Below are 17,509 nucleotides of genomic sequence, written 5' to 3'. Positions count from 1 at the left end.
ATCTTCATTTGCATTTTCAGGTATTTTTGCTGGAGGATTGATCGGCCATGTCGGCTCAAGATGTAAACAGCACCTTTAGGGGTCGCTGCCTTACCGGATTTGCTGTAGATCAAAATCAACAGAGAAAATAGCGATAAAAATAAAGCGAAAGTTTATTTCTCGGCTTACTGACATTTTTCTTGGAAGGGAACAGCGAAATACGACGATCGACCTTTCGAAAGAATAGCCTCTTTCTGATCATCTATCGAAATGCATGTTCCCTTGTTCAAATTTTGGGTAGATTCCTCGCAGTAGTCACATTAAGACTAGAAGTGACTTCTTATTTCTTAGTTATACCCAATATATATTCAACTGTTTGTAAAATCTAGGCTAATCAATTAACCAAATGCGCTGTTCCAATGTTCGAGGTCTCGTGTGACAAAGTTATTAATCTTTATTACAGCTCAAAATTATGCCGTGGAAATTAAAATCTTTAAAAGTGCAGCCGGCAGGTGTTACTTCTACTTCAAGTAGCCAGGTCACTTGTTTTGAATATTCTCCATCCCCTAAATCAAAATAACTTTATTTTTTACAATTATCTTAAGTGGACTATCGCAAAATATTTGGATAAAACACTTAAACGATACCCAAGACAAGCGGTGTCACAACGAAGGATGATCAAAAATTAGAATGCAAAATACTCTGCGGTCAGATTTAGTGAATTTCCATAATTTTCTCGATTCCCGTGAAAAATTAACTCCCCGTTGTCAAGCAACCATTCACTTGCTAACGTATTTTCGGATCGAGTGAAAACCGCCGGCAGCGAGCGATCAGGAGAAAGATGAGCAGCATTTTTTCTCATTTTCTCCAAAGCAGGTTATTTTTCAATACAGTTAGAGTTGCTACGCATGCCTTAAATTAAGGATCACTCACATGATTCGCTGATCACGTACTCCGGATCAGCCCAACCACATCCTTTACAAGGAATTGCTTTTACTAATGACTGATCTTAATTAAATGAAGCGAGATCGTTTACAATGGCGTTTTTTTCGATTATTCATCAGAATCACAAAGACAACATAACAGATTTTCTTTCTTTGTTTTTTTAAATCTTCGTCCAATATCACCGAGAAAATATTTTGTCGAAGTAAATTATTTATCGCATTGCCAGAGACAATGAATCACAAGAGAAAAGATTCACAAATGTAAGGCTTTTTACCATCGAATTGAATTAGCTTACGAGTAATGAAAACCCTAATTATTTTGAAATTTATTCTCAGGCGATTGATTATTGAATAATCATGTCCCTGGTGTACCTGTGAACTTGTTCAATGAATGTATAGGAAAATATACTCGTGTACGTATATCATTATTTAAAAGCAATTTCAAAGGTAAGTAGCATCTTACTTCAACTCCGCAATCAAAAAAGTAACACCCCTAAACCTGAGAAGCGACCGGAGAGGGGTCAGTAATCATAAAGTTCAGACAAGAGGATTAGAAATATATTTGTCGTTTCTCTGTATTGGGAAAGTTTCTTTTCTACCTTTGGAAGATGTTATTCCCGCCTTAAAAGCTGAGTCATTTTCGAAACAGAAACCAACGTAGAAAACCTTTGATACAGAAAAACTCTTAATCTTTCCTGCAGAATACGATTTCAAGCTCAGGCAACTAGACGGCTCATCTTAATCAAACAATCAGGAAACTAATAAGCCCCTCGCCCCCCTCCCCTTCTTCCAGGTTGAAAACATATTAGAGAAAGAAGCTTGATGTAGAGAAGGGGGCTTAACAGGGAGGGGACTCAATTAAGGGGGGGGGCTGCACTCACCGGCATACAGCCGAACCTGCTTTAAGTGGCTCCGTATTAAACAGTCACCCCGCATTAAGCGGTCAGTTGTCAAAGTCCTACATTTGTTTTCCCTGAATCACTGTAATTTTCGTTTTTCACCATACCCCTAATCTGTGGAGCCTGTATTTAGTTTTAATACATGCAAGTTCGACTGTATGTAGGAAACGCACAATTTTGATAAAGCCAACTTCCTGTTTATTGCTCTTTAGCTGGGCTTGCTTTACACACGAGTGCCTCATAGCTTACAAAGTGCGGAGTTTTCCGGGTGTCTACAGTACATAAAACGACCAGAAGTACTACTTATAGATCTCTCTTGGAGGATCTCACCCTAGGCTACCTCTTTATGTTCCAACCCATTTGCACTCCTGTATTCCGGTGCGGGAGAAACGCACCGTGACAGTAAGTTTCTTACCGAAGAACACAATTTACAAAAATAGGACTTCGGCTAAGGCTTGACCTGAAGCTTCCGATTTGAAAATCAGTCACTTAACCTGTTTGCCGCAGCGGCATCCCTTAACGTAATCACTTTTATTAGTTTCTTCTTACTCTAAGTAGTTAAATTAATTTCGTTTCTATTCAATAGCTATTTTCCTACTTCCACATTTAAGGATCCTTCGAAGAGCCCAACCTTCCGAAAATGTCACCCTGTGAGATAACAAACATACAGACCAAAAAAAAAAAAAAACGTTTAAAATAAAAAGGCTCATAAGCAATGCGTTATATTCTACACTGATTAATGTTACGAGCGGAGTCACTGAAGCGAGAGAATATTTAAAGTTTCGAGGAGAACATGCACGATTTCACGAACATTTGCATTGCACATTTTCCAACTTCGGCTAACATCTTTCTATTGGTTCGTGACGCGGGAAAGAACACGGGGCCGAATGGAAGCTAGAGCATAAGCACGCTAGTTTACTTCATTTGCCTGGCTCTCTGTCGCCAGATGAGACAAACAAGTATAGGACTCCATAACGTCGCATTACGGAATAAGTCAACTGAATCCCAACAAGTGATCAATCATTTATAACCACTTAAGTCAAGAAGCCATTTAGTGATATCTGCCTTGTTGGCTCTCAAAACAGCCCTTCGGTACCCACAACACATGGTTCTTAAATGCAGATTTCTCTATTTTTATTCAAAACTATTTGGAGTTAATGTACCATGACAAAACGTTGGGCAGCACCATGCCATAATGTGAGAACTAAATTGATCATTCAAGACTAACTCGGGTATAAAAGAGAAAATTAGCGGCAATTGCTGGGCTATTCATTTGAAGAAAGAGATCCAGTGTACGAAAGAGCGATCGATAAGTTCACAAGGTGTGCACGTCCTAAGGACTCCTTCCCTTCCTAGTCCGTCCACCCCTTCCACCCAACAGGCGTCATCATGTTAATCATACAGCCACAGGCTACAAGCCTGATATTACTTGGTCATTATCATGTTGTGATACAAATATGTGCCTTTTAATTCCCTTGAATGATCTATAACCAACATATAAATTTAATTGTTTCGGCGGCAAAATTCGATTAACGGTTTCGACTCGAAGAATTTGTCCTAGATTTGATTAATTGTCAATTTTTGTGTCATCGTGCAAAAGGGCCGCACATCTACGCATAATAATTAAGAAAACCGGCGTGGTGGGCGCATTAGGTATGAATACGTCAATACAGTGCTACAAAAGGGCCAGATGTAATTAAAGACCGGCCTCCTCAAAGCGCTGCTCCCGGCCACTTTTCTGCCATAAAGCAGTGGATTTTCTAGCTTAACGGCCAATCTACATAATGCAGTGTTAGAAGTTGGAAATCCCAACGAGAAAAGCTTGCAGACCTTCTACTTCAGTTGGCATGTCATTGAAAATAGAGGGCAGGTCTATCCGAAAATAGAGTAGAGTGGGTGGATAAATCACAAAAAAGAGCCACCCCCGCAGCACTTTACGTATTTGATCTTTTCACTGATGATCCTTGAACGGGCGAATATAAGCACCCTATTATTATGCCGCTGTTTGTGTAACCAGCCATGTTTTAGCACACCAGAAGTTGAGCATTGTCATGTCTGACAATTATGTCTATAGAAATGCCAAACACATTGATTAATTTTTCTAATGTTGGCGTTTTAGACGTACAAAACAAACTTATCATGTGATTGTAAGTGACAAGCCTAAATGAGTGCCAAATGGATCATCCAATACAAGTTATACTTCAGACAGACTTTAATTTTGCAAACCTGTTCTGTTCAAATCAAAGAGATTACAGTTTACAATGTTTAGTTGAACCTTAATGTAAATATCTATGTAACTATGATGCAGTCACGTGTGGCACACAGGTCGAAGTGGAGGCCATGAAGGTCCTTTGAAATCAATTCCGTTCTCTGCTGCTTTCTGGGAGCGGGAAAAATTCAAAACTTCTCCCCCACTGCTACATGCCATCCTCGATTCCCTCCTACTCAGTGTATGCGGCTGCTACTTATTACATTACTATGTCTTTAATGCATATTACAGGGTCGTTCTGGAAAGAACAGATAAGCGTCAGAAATGCCGTTACCACAGCTGTTTTGGCCTAATAACTACGGAAATCACGTATGTTTCCATATACGATAGATTGCAAAAGCAGAGGCTCACTGAGGCGCTCCTTTGGGTATCCTGATCTTTTCCAATGGAGAGGGAGGTTGAAGGAAGGATCGGGGGGTCACATATCAGTTGTTAGTTGACCTAATCCAGGGCATCCTTCCTGCCAAGACATCGATCTCATCGGAGCAGGGCAGTGGTCGGTGGCGGTCCTGCCTCGGCTGGGTGGCCCTCCAAAGCATCCGCTGTTTGATTATCTCTGATCTCCAAGTTAAAACTTAGTCATAAATTTGTTAAGGTTAAATAAAATGATTCCCAGGTGAACACAAGTTCTCACTGTGTATACTCTTCTCTTTGTTTTTCACGAAAGGTTCTCAGCAGTATGAATCACTTCAACGTCATTTTTTAGTTGCCTTCAAAATGGTAATCCCAACCTGATCCTTCGAATTATACTTTGAAGAATGTCTATCATGGTTCGCCGAATACTTCTCATCTTCCAACAGTAAATTATTGGATTGAGCGCAGAGTTCATAAGGACCAGTGTCCATGAAGACACGAGTATCATCATGAAAGTATGTTGTTGATGTGGATGCGTTATAAACTGACGTAAACAGCTGACAAAAAACTGGGGAAAATAACATACCCAAAATGCAAAGTGAATCCAGTATGTGCTTTGAGCAGATTTGTTAAGCGTGGCATCTTTTATTATGATATGGCTATTTTGAGCTGAATGTGCTCTAGCCTGAATTTGTAAGTTTTGACGTCTGATCGTTAAATAAACCTTTAAAGTAAACCATGTGGTGGAAACGAAGCAAAATAATTCGATTATGAAAAATATCACAAAAGACATCTTCTCTGTGAGAAGGAACACATTCGCAAGTCCAAGAAATGCACTTAAAAGCCATATTGCAATGACCGTGATAACCACTCGTTCGTGAGTCACCAGTTGGGGATAACGCAGAGGCTTCCAAATGGAAACGAATCTGTCTGCACTCGCGGCCGTTACACCACAAAAAGACGATAGAAAGAGGACATTGGCAACAATGGAAAAGGAAGTACGCAGTTTATGCAAGTTGCCGTGTAGTTGGCCCACTCGCCGAACGATATACAGCGGTTGACCCAGTACGCCAACACTAAGATCAGAAACAGCAAGATTTAAAAGCAATGTTTTTAAATTTTTTGACAGCGAAGGCGTTTTTCTCAAAGCTTGAATTGCTAGAATGTTCATCATAATGGTTGGATAACAGAGACAAATATTGAGGATAGCATTAGCCATAAGAACAGAGTAGAACGGATCTTGTAAAGTCTTCGAGCTTGAATTATGTGATTCCGTGCCAGGGAGTGAATTATTCATGATTATCTCTCAGAAAAAATAGCTGAGTCACTTTCAAAATGATTCCATGATGGAGCACTGCAAAATAGTAACGTAAACCGGGGTCTTAACTGTATAAAAAAAGGTCGGACCGGATTCAATTTGCGTGAGTTTAGTTGTTCAACTAACAGAGGTTTTCCACAGCTGATTAGAGCCAAGCCAGGTCGGTTGATCTCGTTTTAAATAAGTCCCAGCCCAGCATTCAGAGTTAAGCACTTGAAGTTAATTTGTACTTTTGCAGATGTACACCGTCTGCAGAACATGTAAGACAATGCAAGCATGACGAGAGAAAAGGAAACTGTCAATGAAACTGTCCATCATTGTGTTCAGGTTTTCATCGAAAGGTAAACTTTGCTATTTCATTGGCTATAATAAGGTAGTTAATAGGAACGTTCGTGACATCTGCCTTATTTTTGCTGAACCCAAGGTTGAATAAATTGTTACTAGTTATTTTCAGGAGACAAAAGTCGACTTATTTACACAGTTGACAATGCTAGGGCAATTACAGAAGGCAATTTTCTACACTGAACAGATGATGTTTTCTCACAAAGGCTTTTTTCCTGTTACAATTAGAAATGACGACCCCTCTTAAGTTATGCACTAAGAAAAAACCTATACTCTTCTGATTGGTCCTTTCATTGGGAATTAAATATTAAAAAAACCCAACAAAACAAGACAAGTTCGACACGTAAAGAAGTCATCGAGGAGTACCATCCGGCACGCACGACGCCGACTAAAGTTAAGGATAAGACACGCCACAGTCCTCAGATATAAAAGCACAGACAATTATGTCTTCACATGATTTTCATGTTCTTCTTACGTATAATACTATATATTTGGGGATTCGTGACAAACTCGAGGCTTTTAAAAAGGGGCGGTGGTATCTTCTACCATTAGATCATCAGTTCCTCATTACATCTGTTTGAATTTCGGTATGTGAGCGAGACTAACTTTAAGTCTCGAGTTCAGAGGATATGAAATCAATGGGAAACGATAAACCATCGGAAGATACCTCTTACTTCGAACAGAAATCATGCAACTAAAGACGACTGAGACAACAGAAAAGTTATACCAGTCCAGCTATTGGACATCATGAGGATCCCCTTTTTAACGCAAAAGCACACGTCAGTGTATTACGGGCTTTTACATTTACATTTCCATTGAAAGATTTAGCCCATGAATATATTACGAAAAAAGGTGAATTTTGAGCCTGATCTTCTGAAAAGAAACCTCGAACCTTCTTTCGCGGAGCGATACTCTACCACCGAGCTAAAGAAAAATTATGGATGCATGAGCTCGATACATACATGGTTCTATTATTTCAGCTCAATATCTGATTACACAGAAAAAATTTAAACCGCGTGTAAAAGCGGAGGACACTTTAGAAAATGTAGGGAGGTCGTCCATATTCCAAACTTAACTTACACAAATTGAAAAAAAAGCTTTATCTCGCTGGCTTCAAATGGACAAAAAAGAGTGTAACTTTCAAAGTGTTGAGTGGTGATTTCTGGGCCGCGAATTAAATCCAGTTGGCAGCTAGAAAATCGGCTCTAAGTCTTCAAAGAAAGAGTAAGGCAATAGCTCAGAGAAAAACGAAATTTGATCATGGTTTGGTAAAGAATACGTAGGTTTAGCATCATTTAGATATGGGAATAAGCCATGGGCCTCAGTAGCTTTTTGAAACGTTGGCTTTGTGAGAACGATTTAAACCAACACTTCGTTTAAAAAGTAAATAAAGAAAAGATAGCCATCGCAGAGATGGATAATTTTAATATTTTTTTAAAAGCCAACGATCTTTTCCATCACTGTAATGAAGACTTAATTCCTTTTTAACTGATTGCTGTCAGTTTGTTGCTTGCTAAGTGTAATTAAAGATTGTAAAATGGGGCGTGGAACGCAAAAAGGCAAATAAAACTGACAGAAATCGTTTAAAACTTCACACTGCCAATAATAAGTGTGTTTTAACTAATTATCCAGACCACAGGATGATAAAAGTTTCTAAAACGCTCGGACTGTGAAAGGGTGAATTTGATACGTGTGTAAATGTCGCTCGTTAATGAGGAGTCGGACCTTTCCATTAAGACGTCGTTATTTTATAAAACACGTTGTTATTCTTAAGTTAGAGGATGCATTTTAAAAGCGCGATAAATAATCACATTTAAAACCGGAGGTTAAACAGCTTTGAACAGCTGTGCTGAGCCTTATTGAACCTTCTCGTTTGAGAGTCTTTACAATTCTTAAAAGCGCATTCGAATTCACCAATGTAGGCTTTGTTGTTTTAAATCATGACAATGGAAAGAAGAGGATATTACATGGTCGATTGGAGTTGGAGTTATATTCTTTTATATAATGGTATTTCTGTCTCGAAAAATTAATCTTCCATTAAATTTTTTAACTTATTGCTATGCTTTACGGGAGTTTTTTTTTCTGTCGCACGAAACGAATTGTGGTGAAATCCGTAAAGAGACTTAAGGTTAGAAAGCAAAGCAAATGCAATATTTTTGTGCAATGTTGAAGCAATTTGAGAGAAAAGTCTAAGCTGAATCAGTTTAACCTCTTACAGTTTCCGGCTGCACCACAGTTGATCATGCAAGATATCCCAGCCTATTTGTAAACATGAGAATCGCTGTATTTTATCCATTTATCCATTTTTATCCACATGTACATACCCTATAAGATATCAACTTTCGTCTTGTCGATTTCCTTTTAGACTTATGATCGTTTCTGAGGCCCTTCACTTTCTTCAGCCATGAGAGCCTCACCCCACCCCTTTTCAATTTAATTCATACTTCTAGTTCTTTTTAACGTCTCCTTACTGTACTTCACCTTCTCCTATGCTTTTTGTTAAGTACGCGTTGCTTTAATGCATGCGATTTTGCGGTTTTTAATTCACCAGCTGCCTCGTCCTCTTTTAACCTTCTCGTTCATGACGCTTAAAAGTTGATGAATATTTTAATTTTTCTTTTTCTGAGTTAATAATACAAGAGAACGTTTCACCTTGTTTTCTGTGAGTCATCTTCCCCGTTTAAAGAAGTATATCGATTTTAAAATATTTCCTCATCAGGGCTCCCAAACTGAACTTGTCAAAAGTTTCTCTTGCCTTCCCTTGGCTTCTTTTCAAAAAGCGGCTGATAAGATCCCCATTTAACCTTAATGCCTCGAATGCAGCGAGACAAGAAATGATGGTAAGAATATTTCCGAAAAAGGTCGCAGAGTTTTCCATCTTTGTTTATCCGTCAAAGCTGTAAACCGATCTTTCGCCTAAGTTGTTGCGATTAGTTATTTTTCGAAGGATTCTTAGGATGGAGGGTCGAAAATGCCTGATCTTCCAGCAGTAGATGACAGGATTGAGGGCGGAATTTACAAGTACAAGAGTCACCGTGAACATTAGTAGCTCTCGAGGTGGAGGAATAGATTCAACATAAACATAAACATATACAAAAAAGTAGGGCAGATAACAAACCCAAAATACGAGGTAAATCCAAATAGTGCTTTGAGCGGATTTTTTTATCCTCGCCATATTTACCAGGCCGTTATTTTGTGTTACATGCTGTGTTTGAGTCTGAATTTGAATGCTATGACGCCTAATTGTTAAATAAATCCTGAAAGAAGTTAATGTGGAAGTAAAAAAGGACAGGGAATGGATGGTGAAAAAAATTGCGGTAGAGACACTTGGAAATTTTCGGCTTATCACGAGGACATCGATCGGTATAAAGACTACAGTGGTTAGCCATATTGCCATGACAAGAATCAGTACTCGTCTGTGGGTCACAATTTCTTGGTAACGAAGAGGCCACTGAATGGCAAGGAATCTGTCTGTACTTAAGGCTGTAATGCTGCAAAACGAAGTTAAAAAAAGGATGTTGGATATGATTGTAGAAAAATCGTCAAGAGTCTTAGGATTCTTGGATCGTAAATCCTTTTCAACCAAGTAGGCGATGTACATTGGCTGACTCAGAAGGCCAGCACCAAGATCAGATACAGCAAGGCTTAAAAGCAATGTTTTCAAAGGTTTTGACAATGAAGAGGTTTTCCACAGCGCGTAGATTGTTACAGTGTTCATCATAGTGGTGGTATAACACAGAAAGCCAGCGATGACAATGTTGGCGACTACAGCAGGTAAGTGCGAATCTGCCATTTTAGAAGGTTCACTGTCCTCTGTGTAATTCATGAATTAGCTGGCATAAAACTGAAAGATAATGAATCGGGTTTTATCCAAGAAAGCGCAGAGGATTGACAAACCGTTTGTGGGAGGCGCGAATCAAAACTCTGTCCAGCGAACTTTTACGGGTGATAAAAGTGTCTCTCGCAGCAGAATAAAGACAGATAGAGGGTTTTACCAAGTCTAGTGGAACTCGTTTAAAGCGCGGACACCTTTTGGAAAATTGACCTTTTTCTGCGTGAGTTCCAGTTCAAAACCTCTAACCTCTGTGAGTTCAGAGGACCTTTCTATTCCGTTCGATGTGTATCCCAACGAAGAACTAAGGAAAATCAAGGACTGAGGTGAGGTTCAATAGAACTCGAGTGAAGCTGAAAAGCACTGTTGATCTCTTCTTCGTAAAGGTGGAGACTTGATCCGAAATGTGTTGGATGCGATTCAAAAATTACAGAGTCAATGATTTGTACGCGCCTGGCCCACACGCGTCTTCTTACAAGTTGGAACGAAGAGAAATCAAGGCCGAATTAGGCACAACAAGTCTCAGTCAAGCTCAGTGTTCTAAAACAGAAAAATGACGAAAAGCGTCCTCTTCCAGGAGGAAGATGATGATGGAAACTTGGACCGAAATCTGTCGTGAGGTTGAAAACTTAAATTCAGCCCCGGCCAGCGAGTGCAAATAGTCCTTAGATGTGTTTCTACCGAGAGAAATCCGAGCGAAGTCGACGATTGAGCAAATTAAGCCGTAGTCGAACCTCTCCTAGGCGCGAGAACAGCGTTTTCTTCCAATTGGTAGGAAATGAAAGAGGAGATCGCTGTTCATAGCTTTATACACATTCGAATGTGCAGGTGAAAATATTATTATGTAAAATTTGCGAAACCGATATAGCAGTTGCCAGAGGACGGATGACACGTCCATTTGTGTTTGTTGAACTCACAAAATCTTGCTATTTGATTGGTCAACTGGATGCTTGATAGGAATTTACATGAGGACTTTCATGACATCAGAGTGTCAAGTGATAAAATGCTTAATCGCAGATATTTGTTAATTTACGCCTCTCAATGACATTTCTTGAGAACCGAGCTGACTTTCCATCCGCAATGGTCGATAAACATCTGATAACCCTTATCTATGGACTGGTTTTATCGGACCTCGGTTAAATAAAGAATCCTAAAAGACGCCAATTCTAAAGAACATATTTACGGGCTATGTCAATCGATCTGGTTCAGATAAAATGTCTTCCGTTGTCATATAATTTTTCTTTTTTTAGAAACTCCGGCTTCCAAGCTTCACAATTCCTGTCAAGGAAGTTTCTCCGGGAAAAATTCAAGTTAACTGGTCTTTATTCGCTTGCCTAATTGATGTGGAAAAGTGCTTCTTTCCAATTTCCTAAATTGCTTAAACAAAAAAACCTCCTTGTCCTTTTTCCGGAGACACTGTCGCTTCGGTTGCACGATTTCACTAATTTAATCGATCGCGAGGCGCTTTTCGTTTCGCTTCACCGTTGTCAAAACATGTGTCAAAAAACAACCTTGATCAAAGTTTGCCGAAGGTGCCTCCTCAATTTGCAAAGGAAATTCACTAAACATAATAGCACTGAGCTTGTTTTTTGAGAGTAAACTTTTTAGCTATTATCTGTCAAGCAATGGACGTATACAATGAAAATAGATAGGAAGAAGGAATAAAACATTTAGCCATAGGAAAAACTTTGGTCGGGATAAAAGTAATAAGATTTACTTTGAAGAAATTACCCGAGGGCCGGTATATTTATTATTTAGGATCTTTTTGTGTTAGCTGTCCGATTTAAGATTGTGTTTGCTCTTTGAGACGTCAGAATACGAGACATTTCATGGTGATGCGGCAGAAAGTGAACCGACTCTATGGTGATAAGCCGGTATTGCGAAATTTGTATTCCGTTCGAACAACTCAATACCCAGTACCGCACATAAATGTAATATTTGTTATCTTGGAAACATCTGAACGGTATTGAATCGATTGGAAACAAATTAAAAATGTGTTATTTTCTGGCCAATTTGAGCTCTTGTGACTTTGATGATGTTAGAAACATACAGGTCATGTATTTTGAGTGTTACTTACGGCCTATCTCACGTTTCACACGTTTTCTCATATCTCAGTTGTAACGCTTCCGAGCGGTAATCGGAAAGTATGCAGCTCCAAAACCTTCCAAATCACGGTTTTTTATTTCTGGCCCATGGTCGTGAAATATGAGTTTAACATTCTAAGTTTCTTTAAATGGAATTTCCTTCTTACATTTTATAAATTTTGAGACTTCAAATATCATGATTGGCTTTCGACCGAGTTCCTCTCAAGCTAAGTCGAAAGATATTTGGTGGGAAGAAAAAAAATCTTGATACAATTACAATAGATAAACATCGTAAATAAGGTCGTAACCAGGTAATAAATCGTTTCCACATGACTGCCTTTTTAAATTTGTGGCTTACGTAACCAAAGGGGTACTGAGACCATTTATTTACTCAAGTTTGCAGGTTGAAACCTCGTATTATTTTTCGTATTGTTCTGAGCACCTGCATTCGCTAAGTTTTTCAGTGAAAGTCGAAAATTCTATCCCATGTATAAATATCACATTTATTTTGATCATTTTCATTCTTTTTATTTTTTATGAGACAATTTTAAAGGTCACCCCAAAACTGCCCAATTTTCTTTCTGTAACCCTTATTATTAAGCTATAAATATCGAGCGCTAGCAAATCCTTATTTCCCAATCTAGAAAGCTGATTATTTTACATATTTAAGAATTACTTTATTTCAATACTTTAAAGGTAAAATGATTGAATTCTATAAAATTTTTACCGAGTTATGAAACTGTCCAAATACCTTATCGTGAGTATTAAAATTTGTGAGGAGTGAGATACATGCGGTTGAAAGCTATTTTCTCTTACGTGGGACCTGATCTAGAGTCAAGTCTATTGCAGCTTAAAAGTACTTAGAAACAGAAAGTTAAACATAGAATAAAACTTTTGGGCACTCCTCATCCTGCACCGTAGAGAGCTTGGCGAATTTCATAAATATTCGCCATCTTGATTGAAACCAACGATAAGGCGGTCCGACCTGCAGACAGGTTTCTAAAGCGTAACAGCCCTAAAATACTTGAAGGTGCCGCAAAGATTATCTGATGGAGTATCAAGATCGATATAATTCATCATTTTGGCCATTTTTTCACGAAATGGCTCAAATTTTCCGGAAAAATACTTCGTTAATAGTTCCTATATGCAAATTAGCTTCATGCGTTCGTGTTACAATAAGCGTCAAAAATAGTTTCCGTAGCAACATTTAGCCGTTCAAAGAAGTGTTCCTATAAATGTGAAACTCATCTGTTGTATCCTTTCTCGACAGCTTTACGTAAAATTTCAAGAGCCATTTCCTTTGAACACAATGCGCTAAGGAAATCCAGTTTTTTTTTACAATTAAGTTGTTCATTTCGCGCAAGTGTTTTTATCTTGTGCATAATCTTTTCAAACCTCTTTTGCTGTTTTTCTTCAGGAAAATAATTCACCCTTACTTGGGGAAAAATTTTGTCTTACTATTTGTGAACGTTTTTTAGATTGTGAGCTAGTTGATTCTCATGATTAACGCCGTGGAGATTTTTAAGCGTGACTGTGGACTGCCGTTAACTAGCCTAGTCACGCAATACCAGCATTAGAAGATTGTCTCATTGCTGGTGAACTCAGATTAGAGAAACATTTAGTTCGGCATTTATATCACGATATGTTGAGGTTTCTCCATCGAGAGTATGTAAATCTCCCAGAAGAAATTGAGAAATTATGCAACCGATAGAAATTGGTATATTTAATTTAATAAACGTTTCCAAAAGTAGGTAAGCGAATGTAGTAATTTAAGTTAAAGGCATAAATCATTGAGAAAATTTCGAGGAGGCAATAGAGAAAATCTCTTTTGTAAATGCTCGTACATGCTATAGAGTGAGGGTCAACATGATTCACGGTCACGGCAGGCTTATGATTTTTTCGTTTTGACATTAAAGGCATGACTACAAAATAACAGGCGTCAATTTTAAAATGATTTTCACGGGTTTAGTTACATGTCAATGCTTTAAGCACTTTCATTCATCGATATAGAACTGTACATCAGGGTACTTAGAGGCGGTGCACATTGCTCTTCAACAAATTCACTCTAAATGCCCTATCACTGGTTTGCCAGGGCCCAATGCTGACAGTCATCCCAACCGCGGCCCGCGTGTTGTTGTTTCGCCCTTAGCTCCGGTTGGAGCATAGGCCATTAACCACTTCCGTCCTCCATCGGGTTCTGTCCTGGGCAAATCTTCCTAAAGTGGCCCAAGTGTGGCCCCAGTTTCTCATTTGGGACTCTACACCTCTTCTCCAGGAGTTCCTGGGACGACCCCTCTTTCTCTTGCCCTGGGGGTTCCAACGTAGTGCCTGCCGGGTGATGTTGTTAGCCGGTTTCCTTAGGATGTGACCTATCCATCTCCACTTTCTCTTTGAGATCTGAGTTATGATTGGTTCCTCGCCTGCTAATTCCCACAGCATCTCGTTCGTTACCCTATCAGTCCAACTGATTTTTAAAATTCGCCTAAGGCACTTATTGACGAAGGTCTGCAATTTCTGGGACGTTTGCTTAGTTGTTCTCCACGTTTCTGAGCCATAGAGGAGGACTGCTTTGACGTTGGTGTTAAAAATTCTAAATTTGGTTCTCCGTGAGATGACATGGGAGGACCACTTTTTCCTCAGCATATTGAAAGCTACTCTGGCTTTGTTTATCCTGGCCTTGATATCTTCATCGGAACCTCCGTCAATGCTGACTACACTGCCTAGGTAGACAAAAGATGTTACTTCCTCCAAGATGGTATCCCTCACTTTAACTGGTCTATTGTTGGTGCAGTTGACCTTCATAACCTTGGTCTTACTCACATTCGGATGCAGGCCTAACTTGATGGAATTAGCTGTTAGCCGTGCTGTTTTGTCCTGCATTTGTTGGTTGTTACTTGACACCAGGGCGATATCATCAGCAAACTCTAGATCTTCAAGTTGCTCCAATAAGTTCCACTGGATCCCATTTCGCTGTTCTCTAGTTGTTTCCTTCATGATCCAGTCCATAGCAAGTAGAAACAAAAACGGTGCCATCAAACAACCCTGCTTGACCCCAGTGTTGACCGTGAAGCTATCTGACAATCCACTAGCATGAAGGACTCTGCAAGTCATCTTATCATAGGAATTTTTGATGATTCGAATGAATTTCCCCGGTATGCCATAGTGTCTCATAAGGCACCAAAGAACACTTCTATCGAGGCTATCAAAAGCCTTTTTTAAAGTCGATGAAATTAACGTAAAGAGAAGTGTTCCATTCAATTGACTGCTCAATGATTATCCTAAGTGTGGCTATTTGGTCGATACAGGAGTGCGTTATCGTTGGTTTCGATCAAGACGTCGGATATTTATGAAATTCTCAAAGCTCTCTACGGCGCAGGATGAGGAGTGCCCAAAAGTTTTATTCTATGTTTAACTTGCTCTATCTAAGTACTTTTAAGCTGCAATAGACTTGACTCTAGATCAGGTCCCACGTAAGAGAAAATAGCTTTCAACCGCATGTACCTCACTCCTCACTCTTCACCTTTGAAGTATTGAAATAAATTCATTCTTAAATATGTAAAATAATCAGCTTTCTAGATTGGGAAATAAGGATTTGGCAGTGCTCGATACTTAAAGACAAATTGGGCAGTTTTGGGGTGACCTTTAAAATTGTCTCGTAAAAAATAAAATTAATAAAATTGATCAAAATAAATGTGATATTTGTACATGGGATAACATTGTTGACTTCAGTGAAAAACTTAGGGAAATCGATGATTGGTCGAAATTTTCCTTATCCGTTCTGACACGGACAGCCTCTTAATGGTGACGTTATCCGTGCGTCTGTCCTCCAATATGAAGACTAGATTTGACTCTAGATGCCGTGTCTTTCGCCTGCATTAATTTTATCTCCATCTGGTGTCTGGTACATATGATCTACGATAGTTTTATTTAAATAGAAAATATATATATATATATATATAGAGAATAGCCTGGGTTATCTCGGAGGAAAAAATTAAAAAAGGATAGTCTCATTAGTGGAACTTTTAACTATAGAATGATGTAAATAAGCGATTGAACAATTAGATGCATATATCAGCAAAATTTTCGATTGAGTTAAAAAAGGTGGAAGTATTAAACTACATTTTACCAGCTTGAATGAGGCTCCGAAACCGAATCGAAAGCAAATTAGTTATTCATATGCAGTCATCTCAATACGGCTTCGGTCTAATCTTATTGCTACCTCCAGTCTATACTCTAAAATGGCTTTGTGTATAGGTGCAGTGTTCATATCATAGTGGAGTGTCCAAATGCACTATCGTTACAAATGCTTCAGCTAGATCTTAGCCAGGGTTAAATTAATCTGAATTTGTTTACGAAGGATCATATGTCAGGGATATCTGTTGTATTTTTTAACAGAACTTGTGGTGCGTCCTCCAAATGCCCCCCGCTAGTCCTAATCGTTTTGTGGGCCATATTTGTTAGGAAAATACGGAATTGAACAGACTTTTCAAAGTCGATATTAATTTTATTCAAATAACCACTACATGATTTTGTTTCTTATTTTTTCCGCTTCCACCTGCAGGCAAGCTATTTCGGCGACTGTTGCTTACCAGCTCCTGTTTTACCTTTTTATCGTAAAAAAAAAAGAACTAAAAGACAGCTAGAAAATAGTCTAGTAACTACGTTAAGAATCAGCAAGTAGTAGATTATGGAACCAATATATGTTGGGGAAAAAAATATCTAATAAATCCTGATAGGGCGGTATAGAAAAGGTCTGAAAGCCAACCACTTGACATGATGTCTGCCGGTCGGTCCGAGAAATACGCTCTGTACAATTGTTCTTTGTTAAACAAAAAATGGTTTTGTTCTCCATTGAAATAGTTATCACTTTCTAATAAGGCCTCGAAGGCTGTTCATCATGGTTCGTCGAATAGGTCTCATCTTCCAACAGTATATGATAGGGTTGAGGTATGAATTTACATATACAAGCGTCGCCGCGCAAGTTTCTAGAGTTTGCATTTCAGTATGTACATTTTTTAGATGAAAAATGCAATAAACAATAAAATTCGGCAGATAACAAGCCCAAAACACGAGATAAATCCAAAACGTACCAAGTGCAGATTTCCGGAGTCTCGCGAGAGTTCGTTCATTGCTTTGAGCAACCTGTTGTGATCGGGCGAGGAATCGGTGCCTGTGGAGCTTCGCTGTCAAATATACCTTGAAAGAAAAACATGTCGAAAGAACAAAGCAAATTGACTCTATTGTAAAATGGATCGCAAAAGAAAAATCTTTTTGGGTAAAGAAAAGATCAATCACTGTAAAAATAGCACAGAAAAGCCACTTTGCGATGACTATGATAACCACTCGTTTGTGAGTCACAAGTTCCTTGTATCGCAAAGGCATCTGAATGGCAACGAATCTATCTGCACTTAGAACAGTTAGCCCCAAAAGCGAAGATAGATACAGAAAATTCGAACAAAAGACATTCAAAACTGCAGGGATCTTATCC

The 17,509-nt window shown here is 38.8% G+C and overlaps 2 protein-coding genes across 2 annotated transcripts; both read right to left on the bottom strand.

Annotated features, from left to right (window-relative positions):
- Positions 1 to 4,044: 4,044 nt before the first annotated feature.
- Positions 4,045 to 6,022, bottom strand: LOC131796791 (adenosine receptor A3-like). The gene has a single exon (XM_059114396.2). It carries the CDS (start codon positions 5,740 to 5,742, stop codon positions 4,804 to 4,806), a length of 939 nt encoding a protein of 312 aa, XP_058970379.2. The 5' UTR covers positions 5,743 to 6,022; the 3' UTR covers positions 4,045 to 4,803.
- Positions 6,023 to 7,527: 1,505 nt separating this feature from the next.
- On the bottom strand, positions 7,528 to 10,735 carry LOC131797580 (adenosine receptor A2b-like). The gene has a single exon (XM_059115216.2). The coding sequence runs from the start codon at positions 9,929 to 9,931 to the stop codon at positions 8,990 to 8,992; it is 942 nt and encodes a 313-aa protein (XP_058971199.1). The 5' UTR covers positions 9,932 to 10,735; the 3' UTR covers positions 7,528 to 8,989.
- Positions 10,736 to 17,509: the final 6,774 nt, after the last annotated feature.

The sequence above is a fragment of the Pocillopora verrucosa genome, chromosome 8 (assembly GCF_036669915.1).
Source record: "Pocillopora verrucosa isolate sample1 chromosome 8, ASM3666991v2, whole genome shotgun sequence".
NCBI lineage: Eukaryota > Metazoa > Cnidaria > Anthozoa > Scleractinia > Pocilloporidae > Pocillopora > Pocillopora verrucosa.
Note: the sequence above shows the minus strand (reverse complement) of the source record. Positions and strands in the feature narration are given on the sequence as shown.

What these genes read in the sequence shown, in the direction of transcription:
- LOC131796791 (XM_059114396.2), bottom strand. Translation starts at nt 5,742, where the DNA reads ATGAATAATTCACTCCCTGGCACGGAATCACATAATTCAAGCTCGAAG.
- LOC131797580 (XM_059115216.2), bottom strand. Translation starts at nt 9,931, where the DNA reads ATGAATTACACAGAGGACAGTGAACCTTCTAAAATGGCAGATTCGCAC.